This window comes from Aquila chrysaetos, chromosome 2, assembly GCF_900496995.4.
Source record: "Aquila chrysaetos chrysaetos chromosome 2, bAquChr1.4, whole genome shotgun sequence".
NCBI classification, from domain to species: Eukaryota; Metazoa; Chordata; class Aves; order Accipitriformes; family Accipitridae; genus Aquila; species Aquila chrysaetos.
Window position 1 is genome coordinate 37,460,269 of NC_044005.1, and position 15,785 is coordinate 37,476,053.

Below are 15,785 nucleotides of genomic sequence, written 5' to 3' on the forward strand. Positions count from 1 at the left end.
TTTGGGATTATTTGGGACACTTTCTGTGCTTTTTTTACTAACTGTAAGATGCATATTCAGTCTGAGGAGTAGACACTGTCACTGAGGACATCTCTTTCTTATTATAATTTTCATCAATTATCTAATGGGGTGGGGTCCCTAAATGCCTGAAAAGAATGATTTTTTTTTTTAAAGAAGAAAATTACTGCAGTTTTATCTACATGGCTAACATGAAAATTGTGAACAGACTTAAATAACCTCAGGAGCACAGGTAGACTCTCAAACCTGGGAAATATGAAAAGAATAGAAACTATATCCCATTATATCGTGGTTTGTAATCTCACCTAAGCCTAACATGACACAAATATTCAGCTACACCCATGCTACAATCAGTAAAAGCACAAAGCATATAAGGTCCCCCATTTAACTGCAGTTATAATAGTATGTAAATTTGTATGTAAACAAGTGAACTGGGGAAAAATCCATGTTAAGAGTGACAGAGCCCACATCCAGATCTCCCCCAAAACCGTTATTCCTGGTCTTCCTTTCCCTTCTCCTGAGATTAATAGAAGGTGCTTTTGTCCATTGCATTTCATCCATCAATTTTATTTCCCTTTCATGCTAAGCTCAACTGTGCATGCTGGCTACAAGTGCTTCTTGGACATCCTCCTCTTCATTTCCAGGATCCCCTCCCACTGCCTGCACTCAAGTGAAAGCAGCTGCAGCCACATCCAGTGACCTCTCCCCGCCAAAGCTCAGAAGTAATACTCCCTCTTCCTTCTGTCAAAGGTTTGGTTGCTGTGCTAAAATAATAATTAGTCTCTGCAGATTGATTACCTCTAATGGCAAGAGAAAAATATCCTTTGTAGAGCAATATTGCTCTATCCCTGTATTCCCTGCAAATCCAATCTCAAGAATCTTCTTTGATGAAAAGGAAGCTATTTACTCGCTTTGAAAAGGAGCCCTATGTCATCCCAAGCCTTAAAAAAAAAAAAGCCTCTTTGATTTGCCATTCATCAGTTAAGTTGTCACCTATTTAAAAGTCATTGTCCACATGTAACCTTTTTCAAACCAGTGACAGCCACAAGAGTAAAAGCAGTAACTCCACATTCTTCTGAATCAAATAGCTAATATTTTTTCACAGTTACCATGTTCAAATACTCTATTTTCATAAACTGTTAATTCATTTTTGAATAGCAGCCAGGAATATACTAGAGCTTTTTGCTGTTTTCTTTTCATGCTGGAGGAGGGGGTGGAGGGAAGAAGTTATCTGAATTAAAAAAATACTATAAATTTCAGGTTACAAATTTAAATTCTTAAATCCAATGAAAAACAACCTATAACCTTTGCTCTACTCCTCCGACCTCAGACTGAAAGATCCAAAGCCTCTATTTCTTCTGACTGTGAGTGTGTGGTGAGTAACACCAACAGCACTGCTGATCCCCTTTGCAGCCTGGCTGCTCTGCTGTGCATTACTGAAACATATTGCAGTGCTAGTTGCAGTCCTGCCATGCTGTAGTTGATCCTCACAGCATGCTCTGTACATTAGAAGCCCAAACAGCCTGAGATATGCCCCCCAAAAATGGAGGAGTAAGATCACTGCATGAGCTCCATCTCACTATGGTCTTCACAATGAGAGAACAAGAGAAAATCTAGAATGCACCCAGTTTACACAGATCTCAGAAGGGGGAGAATGGGAAACAAAAAACAAGAAACACTTTCCGAGGGCAGTATAACAGAACTGCTGTGCAGCATGCTTCTCAAATGACAGAAATTTCTTTACCTTAGGGTCCTCTTATATGTAAAGCCAACGCAGATACATCTGCACAGCCAGATGTAGCTCCCAGTCTGTTAGTGACTATGGCAGAAGCCAGCAGTCTCACTTTCCTGGCCCATTGATCTCAGTCAGTCAAATCACAAACTTCTCTTTGCCACAGTAGCAGGCAACAAAAACTGGCGTCCCCTTGAAAGGCTCCTGAACTTCCTGGTTCCTCAACTCGCCCTGTGAGAACAAGCCCTATCCATACATGGCAAAGGTACAGACAAGCTAGCATAATGGGGGAGTCGTGGGCACAACCACCAGTGCCCTGGATTGCCCTGGGATGTGCCGACCATTATGATGACAACAAATGATACAAAAGCTGAAGCCTAACCATTCTCCAGCAAGAGGAACCAACTTCCCATGGACATGGGAACACTACAGATTTTCCTTCTCTACCATGCAAATGGTACTTGTCAGTCCTCTTCTAAATAAATCCCTACACAATCAGCAAAACTCATCAAATCTCTTTTTTTGATTTAAAGAAGAAAAAGAAATCCCAAGCAGAACTTTACTCCTGCTCAAAGAGGAGCAACTTTAGAAACTGCATGAAAAACTCTGCTTTTGTTATGAATTTGTATCACTGATGGTGCTCTGCTACTATGGCAATAGGCGACAGAACAACATTGTGAAGTGGACCGACTCAGAAGAAAGACTCTGCAACAAGAACCCTGAGACAAACAGGGTGACATGCCAAAAAAAGTCATGAGGATGGAGAATATGGTTTCCATCTTCAAAACTTTAGTAATTTGACAAAGCAGTAGTTCTAAAGTTTATTTTATCCTTCCTTTTATCAACTTCACATGAACAACACCAACCCTTTGATACTAGTCATTTGAATTTGCCAGCTAAGGACCTTAGCCAGTATTACCGTGACTGCAAATCATCATTCACTTACGCAAGCAATCCTGACTTCGTCATCTTAGCCACATCCATTTGGTGGCAGGTAGAGGGAACTGGCCTGAAACACAGGTTAGACAAAATGAAACAGTTCCTACAGTTCTTACAAGGAAGTAAAAAATTATCTAACCTGAGTCAGGCAGAACACACAGGGGACCGCAGAGCAGATAGATCTGTGCAGGATTAGTGGAAGTGAAGCAATCAATCTCAAAGCAAATCTATACCATTCTTGTTTTTCCAATGACGACTTCTACATCCTTTCAAAACACGTTAGGACATGCAAAGCTCAAATCTCTTGACACCTTTTACCAGATAGAATTAAGTCAACCGAAGGGAATCAGTACTGACAGCTTGTGTTGCTTCTCATGTCACACTCACTGCTCCTGTCTGCATCATTCCAGCAGCCAGTAAAATCAGCTAGTTCTCCCCATTGGTGCCTTTCACTTTTCCTCATATTTAAGGTAGTGAAAGTTGCTGCATTACACACAGAAATTCAACACATTAGCTTTCCTTTTGCTAAGACAATTAGGGGCAATTGAGGGGTCCAAAAAACAGTCATTCATATAAGAGAGTTGACAGAAGCAGCATAATTATTTTGGCTTCTATTCTCTATAATAACTTTTCGTAGAAGCAACAGATTTAATCATATTGTACCTGCACAGCTATGGCCTAAGCAGACTACTGAGTGCAAGTCACCTGACCCCACACCAGAAACACATCTCTACACATGCACTTGTCATTCCAGAGTTCCTGAGGCACCCACTCTCTTGATTTCTGTCGTGGTTTCAGGGAGCACGAAGTACACGTGTGGATCAGAAAAGAAAGTGGTAATGAGAGGCATGGGTCTTTTCCTAGTTCTTCTGCTGATGCTCAGCACGCTTGTATTTTTTTCTGTAACATGTTCCACATTCCCTGATCTTAGCACAGTTCAAACAGTGGAACGAGAAACACCGCTGGCAAGCGTTTTCACTGTTTTGTTCTAGCCCTGCCCTAAGTTGATAGCTTACAGGCTAGGAAATACCATTACTGTGAGAACTGCCATTACCAGCCATGGAGCTGCACAGGAAGACAACATTAACAAGACCTTCTAGTCTCACTTGGTACCTCACCTTGTGCATTTGGTAAATAAGTTCATCAACATGTGCAAAGCATTTAAAGCTCCCCAGATGAATTCCCCAGTTCATGCACTCAGCTGAGCACAACAGACAGAAATGGCTTGCAAGTCTTGAATATACTGCAAATCTTTCCTTCATAGAAGCAAACCGAACTGCTGATCAGGGTAACTAAATTGACCAAATTCCTCCCTCCAATGCCTCCCATCTTGTGCGGAAACCTTGTGGTAGGCTACAGCCAAAGGAGTGCATAACAGGTAGTACCAGCTGGGTTCAAAGTATAGAGATGCAGATTTACCCCATCCTATTTCTCAGTCCTTGAATATTAAAATCATAGGTAGTCTGCTAAGTGAGAACTTCCACACAAGCAGTGGAAGAGCAACAGTAGGAAGTTTGTGCAGACTTAAAGTCACATGAACAGCTATTTAAAACTGTAGCATTTAAGCACATTATAGCTTCATTAACTCAGTAACTCATGACCAAGTTATCTGAAGTACTCTCATCTCTAACTGCCCCAAATTATAAGTGATTTTTAGACTAATAATTATGGTTTTGTCCATTCCAAACTTGGAATAATCTGATTCTTTACAAAATCAGAAATTTTTAACAATGAAAACTTGCTACAAATGAGGACAAAAAATGATAGGAAAAAAATCTGCCAGTTAACAAGCCTCTTCTTGATACTTCTGGTTGATTCTACCAGTTAGATCCTCTGATGTACATGTTAAGGTCACATCCAAGTTCAAGCTTTGGCAAGCTTGTGACAACTACATAATCCCTTCTAAAGACAAAAATTCTAGAATCTAGTATCATTGTTATTGCTACCTAAAATAAATAAATAAATTGAGGATGTGCTTTCAATGTATTCTAAAGTAACCATAAAGAAGAACAGTTTGACTTCCTCGGCAGGTATCATGAAACACCATAGCACCATCCTTTCACAACACAGCAAAAACTAACACAAGAATTCCTCCTACTGTTACAAGTCTCCCCACAGGTCTCAAATAAGGGTCTTAAACAGGAGAAAAAAAACATAGTATACATCTGTCTCACAACTGACTATCACTATCACATTCTTCTGCACAGAAGGAACCCAAATTAAATTCACAACCCCGACTGTGATTCTTGCCTCTTGTAGGACCTGGACCTCTCCATGCTGTAGACTGCTGCTTATGTCAGACCCCAGTATTCATTATCAAGACTGAGGCATATATGTTTGTTCCTTTTCAAGCTGGAAGTAGAAATCATTTCTTCCTTTTAAAAGGGTAGTGCTATTTTATTCAATAGCAAAGTGGCTTGAGCACGCACTGACGTTGTGGGATGTGCAAGTTGCACATCCACCCAAACCTGAAAGGATTCAAACCCACATATCCTACCTCTGAGGAGAGTGCCCCCCATCTCATGCTTTAGGGGGAATGATAGTTCTAATTCCCCTTGAAGGGTTTCCTCTCTGCAAAGAGGAACCCAAGACTCACTGGACCAAAGAACTGCTATTCTGCAGCTCAACTGAGGGGCTCACCTGATGGAGAAAAGAGCTGGATGCCACCCACGCTCTAAGGACCATGGCAGAGAACAAATGAAGAGGAAAACTTAATTAACGGCATTTGTGCAAGCCTAAGTATGAGGTAAATATCAAGCTGTTCTCCCCTGCTGAAGCAGAGACAGCGTGCAGCACATGCATAAGCAAAACATCTGGCACGTATGAGGGCTGAGCATGCAGGCACCGAAACCCTAAGACCTTCTGGGGATCGGGGCTTCAGCTTCTTTGTGGCTTTGTTTCCATTCAGTAAAGAGGGAACAGCAATACATTCATCTTGTTATTTTTAGGACACTATTTGCTGGCTACCATTTTGTGCCAGGCACTATCCAACATATGGAAAAAGAGAGTCCCTTCCCCACACTACCTATGCACTAAATAGAAAAAAAGCAAGAACCAAGAGGATTACCTCCACTGCACAGAGGAATAATTGAGGCCAAAAGACTCAGTGATTTACAGTAATATAAGTGTATCACTGACTGAGCCCAGAGCTCAACGCTGTTCCAAGACTATGCTTACCATCTTCTTAGAAATTATTTAAGTGATATTAAATATTACCAAGAAAAAAATCAATATTAGAATTAATTACCATGACCACAGAAATGGATTTTAGCATTACTCAAGAACAGGAAAAACAAAAACAAATCCTTGATAATAAGAGCCAATGACCATCAGCAAAGTCCTGCTGAACTCTCCTAAGACAGCTGGAGACTTTCTCAGTCAAGCCTTGTGTCAAAAGGCTCATCATTTCCGGTAACCAGCTTTGAATGATTTAGATAGTAGTGGCATTTTACTGAAATCTAGCTTACTGATCTCCCAAACAGTGCTAACTTGACTCACCATAAGGCTTATTTTGCTTTTTTTTTTTAAGAAATGCCCATGTATTCCTAACAAAACAACATACTATAAGCACCTAGAAAACATATGTACACACGTTTGTAAAGTTCTATGGCAATATATTACTAGTTTACTACCACATATCTAAAGTCTATGATTCCTACTTGAAGGATAACAAGTACGCAGGATTGCACAAGGTTATACATATTTACAGCATAAAGTGTAAAGCATAAAGTACTTCCAAAGGATTAATTTAAAAGCTGCAGGACACAAATACAGAACTACTGCAGTGTGAAACAGAAATTAAGTAAAACTTGTTTAAAATACTCCACACCCTTCTTCTATGGTAAAGAGAACAGATCCCATTACAGTTGAAAATAAGGGTGTAATCAACCCATTTAATTTTTGCCCATTTAAATTCTGATGGAAAAGTTTACCAAGCAATACAAATGTATAATGTACCAGTTCTCATCTGTGATGAATGGCATTTTATAGTAACAGCTTTTACACATCAAAAACCCACAAGGAACTTGAAATCATACACCTGAGGACCTAAAACGCGAAAAGAAGAGTCACTAAGCAGCAAACGATGTTAGTTACCGTTTGGTCTGCAGTCCGTGACCATAAGGATAAACAAACCATATCAACAAAAAAACTCCAGCAACACTCACTTACCCAGCAAAGAGCCCACGAAAATGACAATTTGCACCGTGGTAGTGAAATGCCTGTAGGTCTGCTCTTCGCCGTGCTCCTCGCTCTCCGCGGCACCAGCCTCACTGCTGTTCCCACCCTGCCACACCATCTGCCCAGCCGAGGAGTTCCTCATCTCCAGAGCTCTGGTGACAGCCTGGTACGGGGCATGCTCGCTCTCGTTCCTCGAGATCCAGCCTTTGTCGTACCCCATGGCCAAGTTCCTGCCTTCCTTGCTGCCACCTAATCACCACAGGTTATTGAGCCCTTGCCTTTAACGACTGAACGGAGCCCTCAGGCAAAAAGGTGCTTCTGAGGATAAAGCTCCATTTCTGACACTCCGAGGCATCTTCACATTTCTGTGTCCCGGAAAGCAGGGTTGGCTTTTCACGTTTCTACCTTGTAAATCATGATAGCCAGTAAAGAAAAGCAGAAAATAAAGCAGGCTCCTCCTTGCGATTAGCTGTCCCATATTTCTTGCTTCACAGTACCACAGCGTTTCCTCAGCATGTTTTACTGCAATGAACGTGAATGAGGAAATTACAGCCCACACCGTGGCTCATCTTCCTAACCCCGCCAGAAGGTCACCTCACGCCCGCCACATACGCGCTCGCACGCACACGGCCTTACTATACATTAAAAACGGTCTGGAAAAGTTGATGGACCACAAGCTCTCTCTCTCCCCACTCCACTCTCAGCCTTGGCGTTAGGTTTTCTCACAACCCTGAGAGAGGAAAGACATGCCTTTCCCCGTGGCACATCTCCTAGCACTCCCGTCTCTCCTTCTGCCCACTCCTCCTGTGGTGAGACGTGGCTCCGTCCCGCGTCCCTCCTTGCTCTGCGCGACGCTGGGCGCCAAGAAGACCCCTACACAGCCTCCAGAGAAGCAAACGACTGCTCAATGGCTTCCAGTGCACTCCAGCTATTTCTCGGGGAAAATTAATTTGGTTTTGAATCCCAAGGCGGGGGGCACCCGAGCCTCCAATGAAGCAAAAAGCCTCCGTACGATCCTGCGTGACCCGCTCTGAGCGCGCCCCGCACCAAGCGCGGCTGGCGGAGACACTCCTGCTCGTACGCGCGCCAACATCCCGACCCGGGCGCGGAGCTGCCCTGCCGCCGCCCGCGGCTCCGCCACTCCACACTGCAGACGGCCGCCAAGCCCCGCCGCCCGCGGGAGGCGGTGGCCCGGCGGGGCGGGACGCCGAGCTCCCGCCTCCGCCGCCCTCCCGAGGGGCGGGGGGTGCCGCCATCACGTGGCCGCGGCACTCAGCCGGGGGCGTAGGGCCGCCATTTTGCTCGGGGGCGGCGGGGCGGGCGTTGCTGGGGAAGGCGGGAAGCTCCTGTCGCGGCAGACGAGCAGCCGCAGCCGGGCAGGGCCGCCCTGCGACCGCAGCTCGTCGTCGGTAAGCAAGCGCCGTCTGGGAGGCGGAATTTCTAAACAGGTCCGTAATTCTGAGGACAGAATTTCAAAAGACTGCCCTAATTTCTAGATATAAGTTTTATTTGTTAAAATGGATTTTTTTTTAAATACCTAATTGGCCGGGAAAGCTCCTCTGTAGGCGTAAGAAGTATGGGGTTTAATTGTGCAGAAAGTGTGGACCCATATAGTGGGTGCACGTTTGCTTTTTAATTTGAAGATTGCTGGGAGGATGGCTAGTTAAAAATTCAGCCAAAAAAGGTTCTTCAGCCATTGCCCAGTGAGTCTGGAAGTGCCCCCTGGAAGAACAGCAACCATGAGTATAACCCCTGCACAGCAAGGCTTTTTCAGGGACCCCAAACTGTCAAAATGCATTTCTGTGATCTGCGTCCTGTCTCCTCTGAGCTCAGATGGTACAGGAGAGAGCTGAGGGCTCTGCCATGGGTTCAAAGACGTTTGCTGACCACAGGGAAACAGGGGACTGCCACCACTCCGTCCCACCGCAGGCCCTGGAGGCTGTTCGCCAAATCTCCGTCACACCTCCATGTGTTTGGGGCCTGCCCTTCGCAGCCTCCTCTTGCTCCTCTGGGAGTGTGAGTCTCTCAGCTCGTTGCTCCAGGCTCTTTTCCAGTAATTCATGTCTCTTCCCTACTCCCAGCCTGGCCCCAGGCTCACTCACCTTCCTACCCTTTCCTCTCACCCCTACTCCCAACCCATTCACCTTGTCCAGCCAGTCCCAGTTTTTTCCCACCTTCCCCAGGCAATAGTCAGCAGCTTCCACTGTGCCTTCCCTTCGTCTTTGTTTCCTGGGTCTCCAGAATTGGCTTCTTCTCCTTTTGGTCCCTCAGCATTCCTGTGGCCATTTTGGCCAATCTCTCTGACTGGACTCTGACCGCCTCCCCTCCCTTTACCTCCCAGCTGCCTGCAAGGCACTTTCCTTCACACAGCTCCCCTTTCTTCAGTTGCCCACTCTGGGACCCTTCCCCTCTCTCCTGCACTTCACCTAGGGACACTCACCTCCCCTTACAGTGCACGTGGGGAAGTGAAAGCACACTCTCACATCTCACATAGTTAAATTTTAATGGCTAGAATTAAATTTCAGTGTTGTGGGATATGAGAGTTTTTAATTCTGTCTTAAATTTTAGAAGGGAAGCTTCTGTCCAGATGCAGTGTGGCACATGTTGCGGGCAGGTGGACTCTTCAGTGACATTCATTGTACTCCAGTAAATCTGTGTGGAGCATGTGGATACTTCTTTTTTTTTTTTTTTTTTCCCTTCAAATAGTATAATTTGGTTTACTTTATGCAGGTTTTCACAAGGCTAGCTAGCAAAGCTACAGCACTGAAAAATGTCATCTCTCCCCCCTCACCCATCAAATCTTCACACTTCTGCTGGGGTACACGAGACTTTTTAAAATAAATTTTCAGAATGTTTTTATTATGATGTTATTTTTCTCTGGCTTTCTTCTTGGAAACAATGAATCATTGTAGAAGAAATTAAGAGAAAAAAATAAAATAGCCTGAGGTAGACATCTGGTCTAGAACATTTAATCCCAACTGGTTAAAATTTTGCCAAGTCACAAAGAACGGGAACAGTCAGGCAGCTTTAACAATGCATAACGTTACCTGACCCACCCCTTGTTATGCAGTGTAACACAGGAGACGTTTCCACATGCTGGGCTGTAAGCCCCACACAAAGTGCTTGGGAAGTGTAAACCCATAATTTCTGTTAAAGAAAATTTTACTGAAGTTTCTTGATTACTTACTGCATCATATCTACAAGCTGGCAATTCTTGCTGTGCCTTTGTGTGGGAGAGAAGATGAATCTGTGGCCTAGAAACTTTTATTTCTAGTCTTTAATACAGAGAGACTATGTATACAAATTGATAGATGAGCAAACCCAATGGCACCAGTGGGTCAAATACAGCAGTTACTTCTAAGAAGGCGTAAGAAACTCTAGTGGACAATTACAGTGCCCCAGGTCGCATTTGGCTGTGCAAAAGGAGATCTCTGTTGTTGCTAGATAAACTACACAGCTTTTAGTCATGCATTTCCCACCAAAAAAAAAAAAAAAAAAAGACAGAAAAATGCTACCACTAAAGGCACATTCCAGGCATTCCCAGACATGGTAAGGAACAGAGAACAGGATCAGAACAGTGATACAGTTAAGATTTGGGTTTGGTTAGATAGTAGTGACATTATGAAACTACCAGTTATTAAATAAGTTCTAATCCCAGCTGGGACCATACATATTTAGTTTAAGTGAAACAGAAAAATAAACAAAGTGTGCATGTAACAAGCTTTCCATTTCCGAAGGACAAATTGAGGGCTATAGAAACTATTCATTAGAGTAAGTCCCTCCTTAAGTGGTCTGTTTATAACAAAAAGTCTGTACTCAAAGGTCAGAGAGTAAAGTAAAGATCACCAAAACTCCATTGATACAAACCTTGTAAGTAAAATAAAGAGAAGCATCAGAAGATGTTTCATGCAATTACAAAAGTAAAGAAAAATTGAGTCCATTATACTGCAACAGTAGAGATTTAAAATAATGCAAGTATGGCCCTGAAACTTACTTTGTTTTCAATTAAGATGACGGAATTTGATCTTTAGGGGAAAGATATTATAACTAATGGGGATCCTGGTATGAACATGACTAGGTTTAAGGCAGAAGGAAAACAAGATTCAGTTCATTCAGTTTCAGTGGACCACACTTGTTTCCTACATTTCCTAACAAATGAAATCACCTAAGTATAGTATGTGGGTGCATGGTAGCGAGCTACAGACTGCTGTAGCATTCTTTGCCTGGGGATTACACACCTAATAGATAAGCTTGTATGTATGAATTTACTTGGGGGTTTTTCATTAAGATCCCAAAACTTGAAAGGCTACAACATCTTGCAGCGATCCTCCTGTTCAGTAGTTACCACATGAAGCGCCTGATGAACAAGAAATTTTCTTCTCCACTTACCGCTGCTCCCCTGAGGACCTCCAGTGCCTCTCTCTGGGAAGTCCCACCAAGGAGACCCAGGGGCTGAGGGGGTGCTCACAGGGTCTGGCCTCACTTTGTGTTTGCGGTTCAACCAGCCAAAGACTAACGCTGCTTGTGCTCCACCTCCTCATAGTCGTCAAAGCAATAATTGGGGGAAATGTTTTTTAGTTTCCACGTGAACTTAGATCCTGCCCCAGCTCTACGTGAAGTCCATTCTGAACTTTGTGATTCTTTCTCCCCTTTGCAAATCTTTCTCAAGGTCTACCAAAAAAAAATCTGCACAGTAACTAGTCATATTTGGTGCATATCTCTGTATCTGCAGATACACCTGGAGGCGTATCTTGGGGAAGATCAGGCTGGACATCAGGAAAAGGTTCTTCACCGAGAGGGTGGTTGGTCACCGCAACAGGCTCCCCAGGGGAAGCGGTCATGGCACCAAGCCTGTCAGAGTTCAAGGAGCGTCTGGACAACGCTCTTAGGCACGTGGTTTAGTTTTAGGTAGTCCTACGGGCAGCAGGGAGTTGGACTCGATGATCCTTATGGGACCCTTCCAACTTGAGATATTCTATGAGGCACAGCTACTCTGGGCCCGCACAGCTGTGAGGAAGGGGTCTCTGGGAGGAGGCAGGCGGGACCACGACTGGCCGCAGGGGTTGAGCAGGGCACGGCGGCACCGGCGGGCACTGTGTCGCGGTCCCTCACGGGGTGGCAGAGCCCCAGAAAGGCCGCCCAGAGCCGTCGGGTCCACGTCCCCGCTCGGCCCGGGGCTAACGCGGCGCCGAGGCCGCCGCCAGCCCGCCGCACCCCGGCACACAGCTCCTGCGAGGGCTGCGGGACCGGCCCCGGCCTTTCCCGCAGCAGCCGCTACCGGACGTACGTCCGGGCCCCAAGCGGGGCCGGGCGGCCGCGGCCCCGCGGCTGCTCCTCCTCCCGCCGCCGCGGGGGCGGTGCAGGAGCGCGGCCGCCGCTGGGCCGCTGCCACTTCTGCCACGGGGCCGCCCGCCATGGCTGCCGCCCGCCCCCGCCCGGGGAGCTGACATGGCCCGGGCGAGCGGCGCGCAGAAGCTGCCGGCGGAGGTGGCCGCGGAGCCGCCGGAGAGCTACCAGCTGCGGCAGGAGAACGAGCTCCAGGCGCTGGAGTCCATTTACGGGCAGGACTTCCAGGATCTGCGGCAGAGCCAGGCCTGGAAGGTAGCGAGCGGCGCTCCCGCGGCCGGCCCGCCGCCTGCGCCGAGCCAGCCGGGCGCGGGGTCCGGGTCTGGGGCGCCCTGCCCCGGCCGCGCTGTCCGCAGGCGCGGGGCTGCCCCTCGCCTGGCTCCTCCGAGCGCGGCGGCCTCGTCGCTGCTCTCTCTTACCGCTCCCTGCGCCCATTAATGGCTAGAGAGGCAGCGCCGCTCGTTCTTCCTCCTCCCGGGCGAAGGGGAAGCAGCGGGAGGCAGAGCGGGCCCTGTTGTTACCGGCGGGTCTGGGTGGCCGGTGGCGCCCGCCTTGGCGGCGGGAGCCGTGTTAGTGCTGCCTCGCTGGGGTCGAGTCCTTGGATTTCTTGCCTGGCGCATCTTGCCTCTTGCTGCGTGCCCGTTGTCCTCCCCCCCTTCGGTAGGCAGCCGTGTAACTGACTGCCTGTGCAATTAATCCTCTAGATCGATGCGTTCGCGCTATAATTAATGCTGTGCGTGTAACTCGCGTTTTAATTAGTTGTCAGATTTTTTCAGAATTGCCTCTTAATTCGTCCCTTAACCGACTAGTTAAATACCTGCTTAATTGATTCATCTCATCGGTATACATGTTGCTGATCTTTGCATATTTATTGTATGCTGTGGCTTATGCAAACCGTGGTTCTTTCCATGATAACTTAATACTTTAATTTTTATAGTTTGGTTTTTGGGGTTTTTTTAATTACAACTAACTAACGCTCAGGTCTAGTACTCACTACTGTTTTTTCATTTCTCTGTCGGGTCCACAATGTCTAATTGATAAATTTTTTCCAGCTGCATCTGTGGCACTGTTTTCCTGTACCTGGAGGTACTGATCACTCTTTTCAGTTCCCCAAGTTCACTGCTACTGTCGTTTCTTTTTACATTCTTTTGTCTTTAGTTTCTACAAAATATATCATAGCCCTTGCTACAAACCTGAACTTAATTTTTTTTTTCTTCATGGCGTTTGATGCAAACGCTGTTAGTAATTTGCTGGGTTTTCAGAAGTGTTGCAGACCTCAGTCACTATTATACTGATACCTGACATCCTCTCAACTTAACCTGTTCTTTTCCCTGCTGGAAATGCAAAGGGAAAATAGAGGGGATAGTGACCGTCTTTTAACCTGCTCCCATATTTGTTAGTCTGCGTGGTCTTATTTCCCTCCCTGTTTGTCATGTTGCTAAGGTCTGGGTTGTTTTATTTAAAAAAAAAAAAATTAATTTACTAATTGAAAAGGAAAAGTTTAGAATGTTTACATGGGCATGTTTTACTTTATGCTGATTTTGAGTAAGCAATTTGAACAGGATGGGGAGGGAAGGGCAATACTCGTTAAAATTCTACTTTTTTATATTTCTGGTTTTGGCATAAAACCCATTATCCATTATTTGTTTGGCTAGACAAGGTGTATGTAGATGTGATGTTATAGTCTGTTGCCACGTCAGAAAATAACATATATATTGACTGGTGTTTGTTAGTGATCTAAAAACAAGTACAAAAGAAACAGTATTGTAATGAATGCTTTAATTTGTGATACTCCATAAATAACCTGTTACATTTATTTAACATTTTCCTACTACTAGTCTACAGTAAGCAGAATACAAGAGTTTTATTATAAATCCTCGGTTTTGCTCAGTCTGAATTCTTCTTCAGATAAGTGTAGTTACAGTTATTAGAAAAAGTTCTAAAAATATATGGGATAAACTGTAATAATCAGTGAACCAGTTCACTCATTGAGCAATGTCAATAAATTAATATTTTTTTTTCATGGTTTGGATGGTCTAACCTGAATTCTGCCATTATATAGGTTGCGAGAGTTGTATGCTTTCATTAAAACAAAACCAAAAAACCCTTTTAAATAAAAAGTTTTGTTTTCTATTTTAGGTACGACAGCCACCTGAAATTAATTTAGTTCTGCGTCCTCAGGGATTGACTGGTGATAATGAAGTATATGCCAAAGTTGATCTGTGGGTCAAGTGTCCACATACCTACCCTGACACGTGAGTGAACATTAAAATATAACCATTTTTTCTCTGTTTTCCATAGTAAAGTGTAAGCTGAAAAAACATGTAGTTCTATTTATCACTCTTAGTTTTGTTTTCTGCATGTCAGTATTTGTTAAGCCTGTGGTATTTTATAATAGGCAACTATAAAATTTGGCACCTGAATTAGATGTGGTCTTTTGTGCAATGGAGAATAATAGGGATGCATTTGTCAGTGCAAGACTGCAGCCACAATTTGTAGCTTGGAGAGACATAAACACGGGTGTATCTGCTAGCATCTTAGTGCCCTTTTTAAACTTTTTCAGCTCATGACCTGCTGAGGTAGGGACTGAATCTTCATTTTTAAAGCAATCTGCTGTCTTAGTTGTATCTGCTGTTTCTGTTTTCTGCTGGATTAGCCTTTTGGAAGAGTGCTCCATAGAAAATGTAAAAAGAATTGCAGGTGATCAATCCCCCGGCATTTTGGGTTGGCAAGTAATTTCTGGGTTAAGTGTTGCTCTGTGCCCCATTTTCTTCAGTCCTTATGCCACTGGTTGTGTCCAAAGCGTAACTCCCTTTAGCCTGTCCATTTGTGCTTTGGCATGAGTGGTGTACAAGGGAAGTGTTATTCCATACCAAGTGATAGCTCAGTTACACCCTGTAGCACACAACATAGCAGCTACTCTAATTTTTTTTTTATTTAAGATAGCGTAACTACAGATATTTTACTTGTTTACTTGATTTTAAACATGCTTTAAATTTAGCTGTTACTTATTTATTGCATATATTTCTTTAGATTTGTGTAACCTGCGTAGTGGTGATAAATAAATTTGAAACACCTAAATGTTATACTAGTAATATTTTTCAGGGACTGTTATGTAAATTACTGGTTAAGAGCTGAGTTATAAGAGTCTGCAGGGTTTCTTTGGTAGTTCTCCTGTTAAGTATAACTGACAGGTAATCTGCAGCCAGAAAATTTGATGGTAGGGAATATAAAACAGTATTTCTGGCTTTATTCTATACTGTATATGTAATATTTATATACTGCTAATTTGAGCATTGACTAATTGCCAATTGACTATGAATTCCGTTCCTTTTCCCTCACCCACCATTCTTATCAACCTTCTGTTGCTTTTTAAACTCAGTTTTTCTGATGAGGATTTTTTTTATGTTTTGTTGCTGTCCCTCAGTGTCCCTGAAATACAACTAAAAAATTCAAAAGGCTTGTCAAAGGAGAAAATAAATGAATTAAAATCCAGACTAGGTCAACTGGCAAAACAACGCTGCGGAGAGGTAAGAGCTTTTCACTTCCTTGAGAAATATACACTGGACCT

At 44.3% G+C, this 15,785-nt stretch overlaps 2 protein-coding genes across 15 annotated transcripts in view; one reads left to right on the forward strand and one right to left on the reverse strand.

The window, feature by feature from the left end:
• Window positions 1-8,031, reverse strand: part of GPR176 (G protein-coupled receptor 176) — a 45,883-nt gene extending 37,852 nt beyond the window's left edge. Inside the window, exons 1-2 of one of the 3 annotated variants that reach the window (XM_030043624.2) lie at window positions 7,746-8,031; window positions 6,860-7,390 (exon numbers count right to left, since the gene is read on the reverse strand). In XM_030043624.2, coding sequence (XP_029899484.1) covers window positions 6,860-7,088 — 229 coding nt within the window. In that variant the 5' untranslated portion in view covers window positions 7,089-7,390; window positions 7,746-8,031. Of the gene's footprint in view, window positions 1-6,859; window positions 7,391-7,745 lie in introns of those variants that run through there. The other 2 variants (XM_030043634.2, XM_030043644.2) reach the window with 2 other exon arrangements.
• Window positions 8,032-12,235: 4,204 nt separating this feature from the next.
• The window catches only part of EIF2AK4 (eukaryotic translation initiation factor 2 alpha kinase 4), a 40,618-nt gene continuing 37,068 nt past the window's right edge, over window positions 12,236-15,785 (forward strand). For 10 of the 12 annotated variants that reach the window (XR_005933845.1, XR_005933844.1, XR_005933846.1 and 7 more), the window contains exons 1-3: window positions 12,236-12,469; window positions 14,354-14,469; window positions 15,642-15,744. Coding sequence is in view for 8 of the 12 variants with exons in the window: in XM_041128428.1 (XP_040984362.1) it covers window positions 12,317-12,469; window positions 14,354-14,469; window positions 15,642-15,744 (372 nt within the window). In the remaining 4 variants the exon portion in view is untranslated. The remainder of the gene's footprint in view (window positions 12,470-14,353; window positions 14,470-15,641; window positions 15,745-15,785) is intronic. The other 2 variants (XM_041128422.1, XM_030034034.2) reach the window with 1 other exon arrangement.